This window comes from Penaeus monodon, chromosome 12 (genome assembly GCF_015228065.2).
Source record: "Penaeus monodon isolate SGIC_2016 chromosome 12, NSTDA_Pmon_1, whole genome shotgun sequence".
NCBI lineage: Eukaryota > Metazoa > Arthropoda > Malacostraca > Decapoda > Penaeidae > Penaeus > Penaeus monodon.
The window spans coordinates 6707734-6727132 of NC_051397.1; the positions used below are offsets into that span (position 1 = coordinate 6707734).

The 19399-nt window shown below is 36.6% G+C and overlaps 1 protein-coding gene across 2 annotated transcripts in view; it reads left to right on the forward strand.

Moving 5' to 3' along the window:
- Positions 1-17759, forward strand: part of LOC119579229 (E3 ubiquitin-protein ligase Bre1-like) — a 28549-nt gene extending 10790 nt beyond the window's left edge. The window contains exons 6-19 of one of the 2 annotated variants that reach the window (XM_037926965.1): positions 1495-1740; positions 2840-3010; positions 3160-3333; positions 3656-3913; positions 4663-4779; positions 5939-6103; positions 6405-6562; positions 8295-8433; positions 8816-8944; positions 10958-11149; positions 14929-15121; positions 15274-15368; positions 15514-15642; positions 16570-17759. In XM_037926965.1, coding sequence (XP_037782893.1) covers positions 1495-1740; positions 2840-3010; positions 3160-3333; positions 3656-3913; positions 4663-4779; positions 5939-6103; positions 6405-6562; positions 8295-8433; positions 8816-8944; positions 10958-11149; positions 14929-15121; positions 15274-15368; positions 15514-15642; positions 16570-16719 — 2316 coding nt within the window. In that variant the 3' untranslated portion in view covers positions 16720-17759. The remainder of the gene's footprint in view (positions 1-1494; positions 1741-2839; positions 3011-3159; positions 3334-3655; positions 3914-4662; positions 4780-5938; positions 6104-6404; positions 6563-8294; positions 8434-8815; positions 8945-10957; positions 11150-14928; positions 15122-15273; positions 15369-15513; positions 15643-16569) is intronic. The other variant, XM_037926966.1, reaches the window with a different exon arrangement.
- The last annotated feature ends 1640 nt before the right edge of the window (positions 17760-19399 follow it).

A 19399-nucleotide genomic window follows, 5' to 3' on the forward strand; every position in this document is an offset into this window, starting at 1 on the left:
TTTTCTTTTCTTTTTCTTCTTCTTCTTCTTCTTCTTTTCTTCTTTTCTTCTTCTTTCTCTTTCTCTTCTTCTTTCTTTTCTTCTTTCTTTTCTTTCTTTTCTTCTTCTTTTCTTCTTCTTCTTTTTCTTTTCTTCTTCTTCTTCTTCTTTTCTTTTCTTCTTTTTCTTCTTTTTTCTTCCTCTTCTTTTCTCTTTTTCTATTTCTTTCTTCTTCTTCTTTCTTCTTCTTTTTTCTTTTCTTCTTTTCTTCTTCTTTTTTTTCTTCTTTTTTCTTCTCCCTTTTCTTCTTCCTCCCTTTTCTTCTGCTTTTTTTTCTTATTTGTCCTTGTTTAGTCTTCTCTTTCTTTTTCTTCTTCTTTTTTTTATTTTTCTTTACTTTCTTCTTTTTATTTTGTATTGTTTCTTTTCTCTTTTTTATTCTTTCTTTGTTATCTCTTTTCTTTCTTTGTTTTTTTTTTTTTTTTTTTTTTTTTTTTTTTTTCTCTTCTTCTGTGAGATAGAGAGAGGGCATTTAAAGTGTGAGGACCACTCCTGTCTTGTTTACATCTCATGGCCTTTTTTTAAAATTATATTGTTGGTGCTTGCTTAAACAAGTAATGTGCTAGACTTGCCATTCATTTAATGTTAAATTTTATGGGATTATTTGAGTCAGCTTTTTATTTTTAGCTAAAGTCACTATGAATCTGATATTTCTCTTACACTTCTTGAATTCCTTACATGTTACTAATGGACACTAAGGGATAATGCATAGTAAAAATTATATATGTATCCTAGAGTAGTTACTAATAGATATAGTTGTTTTAGGATTTGATGTTTTAGAGTAGTATCCTGAAGAAAAAAAAACAGGTAATTAACCCATTGCCGACGGGTGGCATGTACGTACATGCCATGGCATGGCGGGACCATCTGCCGGGGGCACGTACGCACATGCCATAGAGGATGCATGGACATGCCATGAGTTTTTTTTTGTTACAATCACGGCAAAAGATTATTTTTCTGCCAGTGAAAGTGTGATTAAGTCGGTTTTAACACTTTCTCATTTTTACCATGCAACAAACAAAAAAAATGCAACAAACCGACAATTTTAACTCCATGATGCCGCACACTGCTTATTTTATTCGGACTATAGACCGAATAATGATCAACTATGGAGTCTATATAACAACAAAAATACCCTTCAGTCTCGATTTATCAGGAAGTTTGGCAAGTAGAGACTGTAAAATATAATGAAAACTGAAAATATAACATATTTTTGTAGTATTACGAAGAAACGGCATGGGATGCTGGTATTTGGCATGAGTGGTCGCGCATGCTCGGGCGACGATATAAGCCCCCGGCAGCGAGGCCCGGGCCTCTATGAATGCTACCCGTCAGTAATGGCTTAAAGAGTCAGACATTATAATTTTTTTTTTCCCTTTCATTCTATGCTTCCTTTTTAGAAAAGATTTATCCTCATACAAAAAAAAATTACAAGTTATTTTTAAAAAATTGTAGGTAGCAGAACTGGAGGAGAAACTCCAGGCTATGGACACAGAGAAGGCTGAAATGCAGAACCGCATCGAGGACATGGAATACGACCTCAACAAGACCCGTTCTCGCTGTGAGAAGGTGGAGACGCACCTGGCGGAGACCTGTCAGAAGCTGAAGGCCATGCAAGATGACGGAGGTGGAGGAGTGGGCAATAAGGGAACAGGGAATGGGGTACCGGGGAAGATTACACCTGCCATAACGTCTAAGAAAGTAAGTGCAGGCAGACCTTTTCCCTGTGGTGTATTTATATATATATATTTGGAGATATTAGGGTGTTCTGGCACTAACATAATGTCAAGATCTTTGTGATTTGAATATTGAGTATAAGTAAATTTCCTTATATGTAATTTTCTGTATTTTTAGAAGTGTTTTAAAATATTTTATATTTGCTTTTATTTTTACTTGAATTTCAAATTATTATTCAGTTGTGATTAAGTTCAAATTTATTTTTCCTCAGTTTATATATTGAATATGTGTTAGCCCTTTCAGTGTTTTATTCATTTATATATATTTCTTTTAACTTCACTCTTGTTTCTTTATGTAAAAGTACGGTTATCCTTAGTTCCATACCTATGTTCTAAAGATATTACTTTTCTTTAATGGTGAAGATTCCCAAACTGTATCCTAAGTTAGTTTCTGTACAGGCAAGGATGAAGAATATAAACAAAGACCTTTTATGCCACTAAGGTACTAAGCAGGACCTATGTTTTATGAGGACTCCAGGGATGCAAGAGCTGTTTAGCGCAGGCTCCAGTGGTGAAGATGTCCATGATCACATAACCCAGCTCCAGTCACTAAGAGTAATGCAGTTTTGCCATCCTCTCACCAACTTCATTTTAAAAAAATATATGTAGTGTTTTTTTCTTTTTTTTTTTCTAAGTGGGCGTGAGTAGTATGATCCAGTTTATCTCTCAATTACAAAGTCGTGGTAATTGTGTAAATTAGTATTTGCTTTAAAGTTGCCCTTTCTATTTTCACCCTTTCAGCTTTGTAGCTTTTAGTTTCCCTGGTCATTTTGTTTAGAGGGTATATCCCTTTAGTCTTCTCTGCCCTGTCACTCTTCAAGCTTTAGCTTGGAAGGTCTTCGTCACTGCTATTAATCTCCATCCATCTTGTCGTGATTAACTTATCGATTAACTTTAACTCCTCTTTTCATGCCTTTAAATTTTAATATTTACGAGGCGCATTCAACATTGAGAAGAAGGGAACACTGAAGGGGTTAAGGAAAGGATTTTATTCTAATTATTTGTTATTTACTTTTTTTTTTCTTTTTTCACCTTTCTTTCTTCCCTTGGTTTGGTGTATCTAGACCTTGCCCAGCAGCTATAGGTCCAGTTTAATTTGTCCGCCCCAGATGGAGGAGCTGGCTAGTGAAGTCGAGGAGCTCAGGGAACTCAGCGCCAAACGCCTTGACGAGCTGGAAAAGAAGACCAATGAGCACAAGGAAGCCCTCAAGGAAGTGGAACGCCTGAAGATGGATGTTAGATGCTTGCACATTTTTTCCCTTGTATTGCAGTTGCAATGTGATCATCGTCATTGAATACTGGACAGTTTTGTCATGAGAAAAATATGGGAAAAGTTAATTAAGACTCTGTGCTCAGATTTAAACCCAGACTTTTTTGCCCACAGCTGCGACAGCTGCCAGAGAGTGTTATTGTGGAAACCACGGAGTACAAGTGTCTGCAGTCACAGTTTTCTGTTTTGTACAATGAGTCAATGCAACTGAAGACCCAGCTGGAAGAGACCCGGGCACAGCTTCAGAACAGCAAGAATGCTCATCTTAGGCAGATTGAGCAGATGGAAGTAAGTCTTGGAGAAGGAAGTTGCCTCTGGTTCGTTTCTTGAATTGTTTGATATCCTGCTTATGATTAATTTTGTTTAAGTAAATTGAATGAATTTGAAATATAGAAGAAGTAAAGGAGTAAGTATGCTTTTTCCACTGAGTTAAATTACCAATTAAGATTGTGTTTTATAGGTTTTACATAGTATTATGTGATAGGTGGTTCCAAATTGTTGGAAAATTTTGACTTGTTGAAATTTGCTGTGCAGTAAAGAAAAATCTAAACAGTTTTTAGTTGTTAGAGAGTGACAGTAAACGTTAACCCAAAGTTATCTAATTTTCCAGAGTGAGGAACTAACCTCGCAGAAGAAGTTGCGTACAGAGGTGATACAACTGGAGGACATGCAGGCGCAAGTGCGGAAAGAGTATGAAATGTTAAGAATCGAGTTTGAGCAGAACCTGGCGGCTAATGAGCAGACTGGTCCCATCAACCGTGAAATGAGGCACCTGATCACCTCCCTCCAGAACCACATTACACAACTCAAAGGGGAAATCCACAGGTACAAGAGGAAATACAAGGAATCTGCCTCAGAGACTAGTAAGGTAAGCACTGAGGTGATGCCATGATGCAAACAGTAGCTTTTGTAATATATATTTTGTGACAAGATCTTAATCTATTGATGCTGGGTTAGCAAAAATACATTCTTAGTCCAGTGTTGTACATGAGCTTAATCACGTAGGTGTCAATTACTTGTCATAGCTAATCTTGCCCCTATACCCGTTTCCTGGATTGTTAGAAATATTTAATTTATTGTTTGTTATTGCCATTTAATTACAACACCTTATAATGATATATTAATCCCAATGATAATAATAACAGTAGTGATATTAATTGTATTAGAAGTAAAAGAAAGTTCAAGGAATGGAGATATTAGGGGAGGTTATGTAGGCTGACTGATTAATTCCTTGTGACTGAGTGCTTGTGGAACCATCAATATGTAAACAAAATTTGCAAAACAAAACTATATTTGCTATGTTCATGAAGAGTTAAAAGAAGAGGTTAGGAATGTGATTCATAGAAGAGAGTAAGTCATCAAAGTAGAGGACCTTTGATGCACTCTCCAGTAAATTTTGCCTTGTTAAATGCTGAATTATACTTTCCTTGAAAGCCAACTTGTTAGCCATATTTTTGGTTGTTGGAGATGGTACTAGAATGGTAAAAATGCCTTATTCTCCTTCCAATTTTTAATTTTTAATTTTTGTTTTCTTCTCTTTTTTATGTGGATTTGGAATGATGGATCCATCAGCATTTTTTTAAATAAAAAAGAAGTCATTAATCACTTTTTTTACAGCTAAAGCGAGAGGTTGAGGAACTTCATCAGAAGCTGGCAGTCAGACAGAGGAGTGCGAGTGTGAGTGAACGGCAGGACAGTGTGAGCAGTGACAGAGGGGATGGACTGAAGGAGCAGGTAGGCAGAAAGAGACTTTTTGTGTTGTGTGTGTTTGTGTGGATGTTTGAAAGAAAGTGAGACCCATCCCGTGTTTTTTTATATATGTGGTTGGCATGAAATGCAGGATTAATAAGAAGAATGCTTTTTTTTTTTGTGTGCGGGGTGGGGTGTATTTTGATAACAGGCGAGTCATGGTGTGATTGAGTGTATGTGTGTGTGCTTGGTATGTGTTAGGAGGGAATGGGAGTGGTTGAGGGAATGGGGAGGAGGGAGCAGGGGAGGTTGAGTCTAATATAGATGTGCAAAGGGGCCAGATCTTGTGAGGGATCAGGGAAAGTGGTGGAAGAAAGAGAAAAAATGTTTCTTTACCAAGTCTAGGGCACCTGATTCACTAAAATGAAATAAATAAGACCCCCCCAAAAAATAATTATCTTGCTATATCATATCGGGAACACCAATATAAATCAAGAATATGAGTTGAATATTTTGTCAGAAAAATCATTATCTATATGGTGCTTACAAAGTGAAGATGTAGTATGGCAATTATAGACCTTAGAAAATGATAATGCTGAAAAATACTAAACAGGTTTTAGGCTGAATTTTTATTTACATGCTTATAGATACTTGGTTTATTACAGTATAAATTACGATGAATATATATTTTGTTTGCTATTTTTGTGTGTGTTTCCCCACTTGTAAAGGATCAATTGTCAACTTTGGTGCTTCACTTTTTAGTATTTGTTTGATTTGTGAGACCTAATTTCTGGTGTGTACCTTTGAGTTCATCAGATATTTAGGACCTAGTAATTAAATGTGGCTGAAGAGCCCAGATGACTGAAGAATTTTGGTCTTTATTGAGTACTACATGCCACAACTATTCATGGTGAAAATGGAGACTCAGCAATGTTGTGTGCCAAATATCTCTGTTGGTTACCTTTACTTCACTGAAGTGGAAGTATAATTGGAAAATATGCATGTAATAGATGAAACATGAGAAATACTTATGCAGGACTTGGTCATAACCATTGCTAGTGTGAAATTGTTATAGGATTGTTCCCAGGTTATTTTCTATTAATAGAATGGGACACCAGTGTTGAAATGTAGTTTAGTACAAGTTACTTAGATTGAGGAAAAATCTTTTAGAAGTGTTATATTAACAAAAAGCTTGGTCCCACAGGTCGTAAAGGAGGAAGGTAGCGAGTCTTGTGATTCCTCTGGGCCTCCCACTTCCTCCAACCAGCAGTCGTCAGTCCCAGCAGGTGCAGGAGGTCCTGCCGGTGAGGATAAATCTGCTGAGGGCGGCATTGACGTCAAGAAGGAGGAAGGAGATGAAGAGGCTAAGGTAAGGGTGTTAGTTATTTGATTGGTTTATGGACTGATGATAGGGGTTGTTGTCTTGAAAAAGTAAAGGAGAAGAAAGGTGGCCTCAGAAAGGCATACGTATGTGTGCTCAAATTCAATTGTTTAGTACAAGATGTCTATGCTGTATAATCTATTTTTCTGTAATTCTTTATTACTAAAAGTTGTATTAAGAAGTAAAATGTTAGTTTATATAAAATTATTAATTTTTTTTTTTTTTTTTACAAGAGTTCTGGGTTATTTTACTAAACTTGAACTAAAGGGAAGCATTCTCATTCTCACAGGATAATGAAGAAGGAGGGGACAAGAAGGATGACAAAATAAAGAAGGAAGTGAAGAAGGAGGGGAAGGATGGAAAGGAGAGCAAGCAGGGTGGAGCGGCTGCCTCAGCCAAGGACACCAGAGAGAATGAGATTATCCGAAACCTCAAATCAGAGCATAAGTAAGACTGATGACTTTCTGAACTATTCATTATATAGGTCTGTCTGTCTTGTCATTGGTATTCTTGTCTTTCATTTTCCACCCATGCACTGCTGGAGCCTTTAGAGTTCATAACACTTTTTTCCAGGCAGGGTTTATTGCTGGAATTATCATGATAATAATGAGTTTAATAACCAACAACTCGAACTCCCCCATTCCCTTGGTAACCTCTTGTCTCCCAGAACTAATCACATGTGTGCCCTTAATGTTGGCCCTGACACTTTTGTGTTTGGAAATGAACTTATATATTCCTCAAAACACATCCATTCCCTTATTTTCTTGGTACCCTGATCAATTATATCGATGGACACACCACTGTGAATGAGCGTAAAAGTTATAAAATGAGAAATCTTGTGGTTTATGCCTTTGTTTGTAATGAATAGTAATGATAATGATGATTATGTGGGATGAATGCATTGAAACAATTTCTCTTTCATAGAAATTTGTCATTTGTTTAGAATTGTGAAAATTGTTCTGTTTCATAGATATAACAATGATATAATAATTTTACTTCTAAAAGAAAAAGAACCTCCTGAGAACTGTAACACCAACTATTTTGTCCCACCAACAGCAAAAAATTTCTTGTGATTTTATAGTTTTATCAAGGCAAAATATGTAGAGCTTAACTTTACACATCAGAAAATTTGAATTTCATTATCATATTTCTAATATGTGCAAAGGTAAAAAAAATTACCCCTTATATATACGTGTGGATGAGGATAGATTGATGTAGATATGTAAAAATTAAAATTTAAAATGTGACATGTAATAGTATAAGAGCAAAATAAGAAGTGAGGGAAAGGTTTACAGTTTGGCTGCATGAAATATGCTATGCAGCACCCAGATTATTACTAACTACATTTCATTCACAAGAAGGAAACATGTGTCTGATTAGTTCAGGTTGAGGGTGACTAACAAAGGGAGTGAGGTGGGTGATAGCATTGATGTGGCTGAAGGAAACTTGCCAAACAATACCAGAGATATTAGTGAAAAGGTCACGGAAAAAATTCCTCCCAGTTTTTGATAGGCTTTCCATGATAGTGGAGAATCAGATTGCTTGCACATTCTGTGATTAGCCATGATTGTGGGGAATAAGTCTGAAGAGGTTGATGTTAAGATTTAGAAAACTATAAACTTATGCATGGTTTTGATTCACTCTACACCAGAAAGATACTAAGGCTGCCTAATATTTCACAATACCATCAATCACTATATGGACAGGTATTTCTTTTTATCCTTGAAAGATACAGAGACATCGCAACTGCAAACTTTTATTGATTTCCTGAGTAATCATTTGAAGTCAGTGGATTAAAGTTAATCACTCGGACTTAAAATTTTTCAGTCACAAACATTCATCAACAGGGAAGGTATCTGCTGAATACCTTATTTTTAGCAGAAAAAAAATTATATAGTTAACTAAGTCTAAACAAAAAGTACAAGTGGTTAAACTAAATAACAACCATTTTTTAAAACTTTAAAGGAACTAATTGAAGATATGATTTTTTGTGTACAGTTTCGACATACACCCAGAGTATGTTGGGTGATTCAATCAGAAAATAGTAAACTTCATTTTACATTAATGACGCTGTCAAGGCTAACTGTATTAGAAGGCTTAAATTACTAGAATATTGAGTTGAAAACTGTTACCTCCTTGGAGGACATGGACTTCAACTTGTTTCTTTGTTCCCTTGTAGGAAGGCTGTGAATGATTACCGGGAGCTGAAGTTGCTGCTCGACATGTACAAAGGGGTTGGTAAGGAGCAGCGTGACAAAGTGCAGCTCATGGCAGCTGAGAAAAAGGCTCGCCAGGAAGTGGAGGAACTCAAGGCTCAGGTGAGGCTTACGAGGGAGACTAGAGCAGATTTTTCTTACATGCAGAAAAGGGAGATTGAAAAATGAAAAGGAAGTTTGGTTTGGATAACAGGAGATCATAAATATTGTAAGAAGCTTTAATAAAATGAAAGAACTGAAGGCGTATGTGGTTTCCAGAGAAAAATGAAATAATTTTACAATTTTTGTGAGACTTGAGAACTGGAGAACACAGTGGAATGGGAAAAGAATTGGGTTTGAAATCCTTATAAATTCTCAAGTTGTAATGCAGTATTGCTGTAGCTGATTACAATAAAAGAGAACATTTATACTCTGATTGTACTGTAATTTACATGCTCTTAACTTATATTTATTATATTAACTTGCAAACCATAAAATACCCCAGGTGAAGAAACTTCAAGAGAGCAAACGTGAGGAGAGAAAGAAGCTGGCCGACGAGGAAGCCATTCGCAAGATCAAGCAGCTGGAGGAAACCGTGCATCAGCTGCAGAGACAAGTGGCAGCCCAGAAGCAGGTGAAGCAAAATGGCTTTCTCTTTTAGGTTATAGGATTTTTTTTTTTTTAGTAATGTTATTGTTATTTATTTGAAATTTATTTTTTATTTATTTTTATATTTATTTGTTGTTTGTTGTTGTTGTTGTTGTTGTTGTTGTTGTTGTTGTTGTTGTTGTTGTTGTTGTTGTTGTTGTTATATTGGCTTCCCCCAATCCCTATTTCTTATTTTCTTTTTCTTTTTAGGACCTCCTTGCCTTTGATCTTAAGTTCCCACCATCCCCTCCCCTCTCTCTCTCTCTCTCTCTCTCTCTCTCTCTCTTCTCTCTGTCTCTCTGTCTCTCTCTTCTCTCTCTGTCTCTCTCTTCTCTCTCTGTCTCTCTTCTCTCTCTCGTCTCTCTCTCTCTCTCTCTCTCTCTCTCTCTCTCTCTCTCTCTCTCTGTCTCTCCTCTCTTCCCTTCTCTCTCTTCTCTCTCTCTCTCTCTCTCTCTCTCTTCTCCTTCTCTCTCGTCTCTCTCCCTCTCCTCTCTCTCTCTCTCTCCTCTCTCTCTCCTCTCTCTCTCTCTCTCTCTCTCTCTCTCTCTCTTCTCTCTCTCTCTCTCTCTCTCTCTTCTTTCTTCTCTCTCTCTCTCTCTCTTCTCTCTCTCTCTCTCTCTCCTCTCTTCTTTCCTCTCTCCTCTCCTCTCTCTCTCTCTCCTCTCTCTTCTCTCTCTCCTCTCCTCTCTCTCTCTCTCTCTCTCTTCTCTACTCTCTCTCTCTCTGTTCTCTCTTTTTCTCTCTCTCGTCCTCTCTCTCTTCTCTCTCTCTCCTCTCCTTCTCTCTCTCTCCTCTTCTCTCTCTTCCTCTCTCTCTTCTCTCTCTCTCTCTCTCCTCTCTCTCTCTCATGTCTCTCTGCACTACTCTCTCATCTCTAGCTCTCTCAAGGTCATTAGACCTTGTTACCTTACCTGATTTCACTTTTCCTTGAATTTGCTGAACATTTTTTTATTAATGTGACAACTATCATTGATGTTATTTTTATTACAGACGCTTCAATTACTATAATATTTTTGACATTAGTAACCGCAATATAAGATATAAAATATTTTTAAAAATCAAGGAAAACAATTAATAGGTGAGACAGGTAATACTCATAATTGGCTCATTGGTGACTTAGTACAAGTGGAGCCATCTGTTTGTATAAACAATTAACAAAATAAACCCACAGTGGGCATAGCATATAGGTACATGCCATGCCTGTTGGTTTTTCCTTTGTAGAAAATGTATGAATGAGAATGAATAGCTTCACAGTGCAAGAGATGGTGCTATTAACCTACTGGATCTGGATGCTTCACTGTTATCACAAGGCCCAAAATACGAGCATTAGGCTTACTTGAGTGGCCATTCTGATGGGTGCACGGCTTGTAGGCCCAGCGCACACGAGCGCTCTTGTGTGGTGGTGACAAGATCTATGCTTTCTCTTTGGAGTGTTATTTCTCTCTATGTGCATAAGTGGTTTTAGCCTTTTTTGCCTTCTTCAGTGTCCATATTTGTAACTTGATTTGCTTTATTCAGATGGTAATAGACTGTTTTCCTTGCGCAGACTCTATTTTGTTATTTGTGTCTATTAAAATTTTAAAAATCTTAGTATTCAGTTTTCTGTAATACAACCTACACTGCTGGTCATGGTGGCCAGAAATAGAAACTTGAGCATGGATATAGTGTCCTCTCTAGACTCTTCCAGTCATGGCTCATGGGCAGTACATGTTTATTAATAGAAATAATGCAAAAGTCCCTACCTCAATGGCAAATAAGTCTAATCACCCTCTAAGAGCTTTGTGCACTTGTGGCGAGTCATTCCTGTCACCCCAGCCCACAACCAAATTTTCCCATGACATGGTGGTCACGTCTTCTGGATTGTATGGGTTAATACATCACTTGTGTTTTGAAGATATTCATTCTCATTGATGCCTTTTTCTACCCTTCCTACCTCTTTCCCTCTTCGCACTCTTCCTCAGAAAGTTAACGCCACATCTTTCTCTGTCTCTGCCCACAGGAAGAGGAGACCCTGCTGAATGAGATGGAAGTTACAGGCCAGGCCTTTGAGGACATGCAGGAACAGAACATCCGCCTGATCCAGCAGCTGCGGGAGAAGGATGATGCCAACTTCAAGCTGATGTCAGAGAGGATCAAGTCCAACCAGATCCACCAGCTTGCAAATGAGGAGAGGAATGTCCTGCAGGAACAGGTAAGGAGTAGGGGTACAAGGACTAATAGTAAAATGACCTTAGCTTGTACAGGTGGCAGAGTAAATTATTAAGCCTGGATTTTATATGGTAACACTGATGCTTTTAGATATAACAATTTATACCCTCTTCTTAAATAAACAGTGTAAAAAAAAAAAGTGTAAGCAAATCTTGCATACATTTTAATATTTGAAATTAAGTGCATATGAAAGTATATGAAAAAAAGACATGCATTCCATGTCTTTATTTTGATTGGAATGTTAATGCCTGCAGTAATACTTACAGTTTACACTCACTATAAGATAAAATCTAAAATAATGGTAATGATAGTAAGAATAAATATGTTAAATATATATAAAAACATATATATATATAAATATATATAAAGATATATGATATAATTGTCTTTTGCCTATATTCCCATTTTCCCTTTCCATAACATATACTAGTTGATTAGTGAAAACAAATGTTCCTTATATATTCATTTGTTCTCCCTTGTTCTGTGACAAAATGGTTGAATAACATATTATTTGTCATCTAATCATAAAGCATCCGTTGATAGGTATGCTACTATCATGGCTGTTAGTTATCTGCAGGCCTGTTTAGCCTAATTTGTTATTGATGCTTAAATGTTATGAAGGGCAAAAATAATACTAGAAAGTAATATCACATGTCAGTGCGTTGCAATTCATTATATTTTTTAAGTATACATAATTCTTGACAGAAAAGTATCATATCACATTTTCCCTTGCATTTTTATCTTGGCTGGAGAATATCAGATGCTTCAAATAAGGTGATGGCACCCAATGACATATAAATTACAAAGAACTTGATTATATAAGATGCTTCATGACTGAACAAGGGAGAACAAATATGAATAAACATGTATTAATTGTTTATTTAAGGCCGCGGTGGCCGAATGGTTAGAGTGTCGGACTCAAGACTGTCACGACGACAATCTGAATTCGAGGGTTCGAGTCACCGACCGCCGCGTTGTTCCCTTGGGCAAGGAACTTCACCTTGATTGCCTACCCAGCCACTGGGTGGCCAAAGCCAGCCCAAGTCAAGTGCTGGTCCCAAGCCCGGATAAATAGAGAGAATGATTACCTAAAAGGTACCACCGGCACTCTCCGTGGAAAGGAACAGGGGACCCTACCACGTACTCACTCCAAGAGCATCACAACATGAAAAATATGGGGACGCGGTGGCCGAATGGTTAGAGCGTCGGACTCAAGACTGTCACGACGGCAATCTGAGTTCGAGGGTTCGAGTCACCGGCCGGCGCGTTGTTTCCCTTAGACAAGGAACTTCACCTCGATTCTGCCTAGCCACTGGGTGGCCAAGCCAGCCCAAGTCAATGCTGGGTAAATAGAGATGGTGACTCGAAAAAAAAAAAAAAAAAAAAAAAAAAAAAAAAACACACACACTCACACACACACACCACACACACACCCGAAGCAATCAAACCACCAGCTCTAAACCAACAAAAATCATGGGGCATGATGCAAGCCACGCTTATGCCGAAATTAGAGCGCGACCAAGGCCGCTGGCCGAATTTGAGGGGTCCGACGAGGCTTTTGAGTTCGACTCGGCCGGCGGCGGTTGTTCCCTTGGGCAAGGAACTTCACCTCGATTGCCTGCCTAGCCACTGGGTGGCCAAAGCCAGCCCAAGTCAGTGCTGGTCCCAAGCCCGGATAAATAGAGAGAATGATTACCTAAAAGGTACCACCGGCACTCTCCGTGGAAAGGAACTGGGGACCCTACCATGTACTCACTCCAAGAGCATCACAACATGAAAACTACAATTAAGTATCATGCTGTGACCACGGCGGCTCAGACATGAACCTACCGTTAAAAGAAGAAGAAGAATTGTTTATTGTTAGCAGACCAAATCACAGCTCGATATCCTTAGGCAGGCTGTGAATGTATTTGTCCAGCTGTACAAAGATGCTAGTACAAATAGAAAAGTATGGTCGTAGTATTTACATATACAGAAACACTCACAAACTGAATCAGTTACTTGCAGGTTTTATGCAAAATATTATTCACCTTCTCCCTGTTACTGTGTCTCATAATAAGGATATATGGGTGTTTGAAAGGCTCTTGGTACCATTAGGAATTATGGAGATTGTCCGGAATGAAACCTACCTTGCTCCACCCTTTTGATCATAAAAAGATAACAGTTTTAGATAACTAATTGATTTCTTTTGCATGTTATAGATTATATAATTGTGCTTTGTCATATATATAATTTAAATGGGGCATTCCCATAGGGGGGTGCACACCCAAAAAGTAATTTTTTTTTTTTTTTTTTTTAATGTTGCTGTACATTCCACATGTTGTATTTTTTCCCCTATACTACCTAAAAAATATTCTTTAGTTTGAATAACTCTATGGAAAGGCCATCTCATGTCATGATTTCTGAATTTCTCTCAACTTTTTTTTGGACTCTGCCATTGTGAACTATATTTGGGTCAATTACGTTTTTTTTTTTTTTTTTTTTTTTTTTTTTGTGATTGTGAAGAAATGGACAACTGTAGATGGCAAAATTGTTATATGAATATGAACCTAGCATGAATACAACATAATGGTTCATATCTGAGATTTATAGAAGCATATGTAAAATAAATTTACGCTGACAATTTCTGAAGCCGTTGAATTTTCCCACGCTCCAAGGGGTTGAGGGGGTCTGGTGGCTGGTTTGTTTTGGTTTTCAAGAAGGTTGATATGTATGTAAATACACACACACATCAGATAAACCATTTTTAATCATCCTCATTTAATAGGACTAAACTAAACTAAAAATTTATCAGTTATTCTTTATTGATATTTATAAAAAAATGTTTGTTGGTCATAGTAAACTTGTATAATGTTGTTATTCAGCCATTTCATTTGTATAATCTTTGCAAATAATTGAACAAAATAATTGAATGCCGGGGTAGGGTTGGTATTTTATGTATTTATGGTACCTACGGCTTATGGTAACATCTACAGGTTGCATTTTTTACTGGAAATGCATGAAAAAGGTGCAGTAGCTGTATTAACTCCACACAAATACAAAATCCTCATTTATTTTAGAGCGGGTATCATTGTGTACTATCACAACGTAAAATAATAAATATTTCGCTTATTTTACTGAAATTTGCTGACGGCGGATGGTACAGACAGTTAGAGCGAATCCAAACTGAAATGTTATTATTTGTACTTTTATTTATTAACATTAGGGCTTTGTACTCAGTGCACATATAGACCTAAAAGCTACAGCATATTACCAGGGAGTTTCAATAGAAAGCATATTTCATGTATAAATGAACACAAAACTAGAAAAAAAAGGTGTCAAAAGTTACCTTTTGCATGTGTACAGAAAATTTGCATCTTTACAGTATCTTCATAGAACACAAGATTAAAGTATTCTGTTTTTGTTTTCCACCATTAAGAAAATTGTAATTACCAAGCACAAAATCTAATAATTGGTATTGTTGTTTAGTACAGCATTTTGTTTAAATTAGAAATGTAAGTTGAGAGAATTTATTTTATTTTTTTTTGCAAATAAGTAATCATTGGTTAAAGTTGTTTTACAGTGTTACATGGTATTCATGGCACCAATTACCATTATAGTTACAATTATTATTAACATTATAATTAATTCTTATTTTTTTATTTTCATAAGTATTTTTTAGAATAAATAAAGATAACATATGAATAGCCTACATGCAATTCATTAATGATAAAGAAATAAATGTCATTTAACCATCTCTAAATGATAGCACTTTTATTGCAGACAAACACCTTAACAACACAAGTGGAAGCCCAAAACCAAGTGGTCCGCAAATTAGAGGAGAAGGAACGTCTTCTCCAAAACACCCTGGCCACAGTAGAGAAAGAATTAAGTCTACGACAACAAGCTCTCGAAATGCATAAGAGGAAAGCCATAGAATCAGCTCAGTCTGCAGCTGATTTGAAGTTACATTTAGGTAAATTAATTTTACATTTATGTAAAGTAGGTGGAATAATATCATTTTTGGGGGGAAGGGAAGGGGGGGGGGACAGGAGAGGTGGAAGAGAAGTATGTGATCATTTTCCTAATTAGGATACTAACTTTTAAAATGTTGTTTTCCCCCATCAGAGAAATATCATGCACAGATGAAGGAAGCACAACAAGTAGTAGCAGAGAAGACGATGGCCCTGGAACAAGAGGCCTTCAAGTACCGCAGGGTCCAGGTGCGTGCGAGACTTGGTTTCGGATTACAAATTGTCAGTTATCGTTATGTCTTCTGAAGCAACCTTGTCTTTACTCTTCTTAGCCCCTTTTAAAGGGGATTCTCTCTTTTTATTATAGGAATTCTTAAATTCTTTGTTATTGCAGGAGGAAATAGCAAGTCTTCGGCGGAAGGTGGAGAGAGCCAAGAAGTTCGAGATGGCGGATAGGGCGGATGAGGTACTCATGGAGGAGATTAGAGAATACAAAGACACACTCACGTGTCCGTCTTGCAAGGTGAGGGAATTGGCATGGCATTTACCCTATGACAGTTCATTATTATTTTGTATTGGTGTAGAGTAGGGTAGCGGGGTTGATTACTGTTTCCTAATATTGTTAGACAAAGTATATTACATGACAAGGCTGTAATGTCACCCCTATTTTGTATGTTTTCAAAATTTTTAGTGTTATTTATTATCATTATTATTTTTTTTACTTAATCCATTGGATCTGGATGCTTCACTGCCATCACATGGCCCAAAATGTGGGCATTAGCTTACTTGATCAGCCACTCTTACGGGTGTGCTGGGCTTGTAGGCTGGGTGCAATCAAACACTTGTGTGCGGTGATAAGACTCTATGCCACTCCTTTGCTGTTATTTTCTTGTTTCCTGCTTAAGCGTTTTTAGCTTTTTTGCCATTTTCCAATGTTCCTATTTGTCATTTGATTTGCTTTATCCAGATTGTAATAGACTTTTCCTTGCACAGACTCCATATCATTTCTCTAGGTAGTCCATAATTCAGGGCAAGTAGAATAACAATAACATTGTTATTTGTGTCATTTTTAAGTTTTTTGTATTTTTAATTTTCTGCAATTATGACCTGCGCTGCTGGTCATGGTAGACAGGAATAGGATCCTGAGCATGGAAATAGCATCTTCCCAGTCATTGCTCATGGATTGTATATTCTACACTTGTTTATCAATAGAAATAATGCAAAAGCCATTTTCTAAATGCTTTGTGCACTCATGGAGTCTTTACCATCAAACCGGCCTTCAGCTTAAATACTCATGACGGCAAATTCGTGCCACCCAGGCCCACAGCCAGATTTTCCCATAACCTCATGTTCACGTCAACTGCTCCTCAAGCCAATTTTTTTTTCATGATGCGATGTTCATATCATCCAGATTGTTACCTGAATAACCATCATTATTTATTTTTTGCAGGTGAAAAGAAAAGATGCTGTCCTTGTTAAGTGTTTCCATGTGTTCTGCTTCGATTGTTTGCGAACGAGGTACGAGACGAGGCAGAGGAAGTGCCCTAAATGCAATGCTGCCTTTGGGGCTAACGACTACCATCGTCTCTATCTGACCTAGCACGTCTGTTGGTTTAAATTATATTTCTTAGTATTAATGTCATTATTATTATCATTATTCATTTTATTTTTACTTTATTTCTTCAACTTACGAAGAGTGAAAAAGTGCTCAAGAGTAAGCCTATTTGTTATGGACGAGAAATTTTATTTTTTTCAACTAAGTATATAAAATCAGAAATTCCATGAAAGAGCTTAAGGAAATGTGTGTACTGTAAAGCATTATGATAAGGTACATACAGATAGGGATAACAAGGAAAAGATAAATGAATGGATTTTGTTCCTTCAGGCAGAACTCTGTCATAAAAAAAAAAAAAAAAAAAAGTTATTTGTAGCAAGAGGAATACATTTTAAGAATCCTATGGATTGATTTTCTATAGAGATTTTGTTTTATACAGTAGAGCATATGTGTTCATGTTGCTGTTGAAGATGGCGGGGGTTTATCACTGGAGTTGTGAGAGTGATGTACAAGGAATATATAATTTTTTTTTTTGTTTGTTTATTTCTTTATGATGAGTTATTCATGATGTCACCGGACATCAATATATATTCTTTTCTCACAGCTTCATGAGGATTATGAGAGAGCGAAGAGTGAACGAGAGAGAAAATAGCATTCCAGATTAGATGTTCCATAACACTGATTGAACAACTGACACCTTGCAATTACAGGGCAGTTGCATTCAAAGCAATTATTCCTTTAATGATGGTACACTAAGCAAGAAGATCCTGAAAGAGCATTTTGTTTCTTTTTTTAATTTTGATTAGGGCAAAGCCTAGACATGGCATTGGATCTCATTTTTATTTATTAATTTTTTTTTGTACTTTTAACATGGTCTTCATAAGCTTAATGATTTTCATACATTTACAGATTAAGAATGTAAAGAATTATACATTAAAGGAGCACTTATTTACCAGTGAAGGTAATACTTGTTTATAAAATTGTATCAATTTTCATACATATTTCAGAAAATATTTAGGTATTAAAAATGTTGTAATGCCATACATCGTAATGTATTGGATGTCAATTACAAAATAAATGTTTATTATGGTAGTTTCCTTTTACCTCTTCATTTTCTTGCAATGTTTTGTGCCCCATGTTTACTTTGCAGATTCTTGAGCAATTAAATATTTCATGTCATTTAATCCTTTTTTGCCATAGTAAACAATATGCCATTTTTTATTGGTAAACATGCAAACAAAATACATCAGCCAGTTATTTACTTTCATTATACATATTCCTTGTCAGTATCTTGTATATTCATAGGCTACAGCAACTACTGCAGCTTTGTTTTGTGGGAGCCAACTCTGTGATTATAATGACCTGACCTGCATCTTTAGTATAGAGTTACCTTTTCAATTCTTATGACCTCAAAGGATAGAAATGTAGGATTTAGTAATTGCTGGTAACTTCCACTCATGTGAGTACTTGTTACCTTCTATTTAGCCATCCATTTATCTGTTTTCAAATTATATAATTTGTAGATTTTGATTCAGTTACCATGAAGTGTGTATTAATGTATGTTCTTTTTTTTCCTTGCTTGAAAGCTGTAGGTATGAATTTGTGTAATATTACTTTGTATCATTTATTTATTTTTTATTTACGGTGCAGGAAAAGACATTTCACTGGGCCTTTAAACTAATATAATCTGCAGTCTATCATTATTTTATTTAGCTTTTAGTTTGACTCAGTCTGCAGTCCAGTATACTAGATCTAATGAATTTCATGAATTCCAGAATACATTTTACTTTTCTCCAGTACCTCATGAAATTTTCTATATCTATAGAAATTTTGGTAGCAAAGATACATTAATTTAATTTTCTTGAGAAATAAAAGACAGATAGGTAAATAGTGAGTGATATATAATGGTTAATGATTACAAAGCAAAATAAATTTGCTATACATCAAGGGTTATATAGCACTTAACAAAGGTATAGCAGTGAAAAGGTTAAAGAGGGGAGGGAGGGTGTTGGTGATTAAATATGCTACATGTCAAAAGTTGTACAGAATTTCAGGATAGTATGGCATTGAAAGGAGCAACAAAGCTCAAGGATAGATAGAGTGAGTAAATGGGATAAGGTAGGGATTAACAAGGATGATTAGATCAAAGTTGTCAAAGGAAAATGTAAGACTACAATGGATGCACAGGGAGGGATTCTCCACCAATATAAACATGAAGGGGGAGGTCATCATCATCTCTGTGGAAAGTTATCTTGGCAATATTGGTGAAGAATTTATGGCAGCCTCTAGGGGGAATGATGTACTGATACTGCACCATAGTCAAGGCAGATGTCTAAGTCTTCTCCACAGTCTGACCAATCCTTGTAGACAGGGCAGTCTGCTGGGGAGGAGACCATTCCAGTACAAATATTAAGGGAGGAATGAGACTGGGCATGAAATAATGGTTAATGGTTATAAAGCAAAATAAATGTGTGAGGGATCAAAGGCCATGTAGCACTACAAAAAGGTTGTAGTGACACAGATAAAGAGAGGGGTTGGTCGATTAAATGTACTAATAAGTCATAAGTTGTATAGTGGTTAGGGCTGTGTGGCATTGAAAGGGGCAAAGAGGGGTGAGGGTAGATAGGGTGAGTAAGTGGGCTATGGTAGGGCTGAACTCTGCAAGGATGTCCGTAAGGTAAGATAGGGATTAGCAAAAGGAAAAAGGGGAAATAAGGGTGATCAG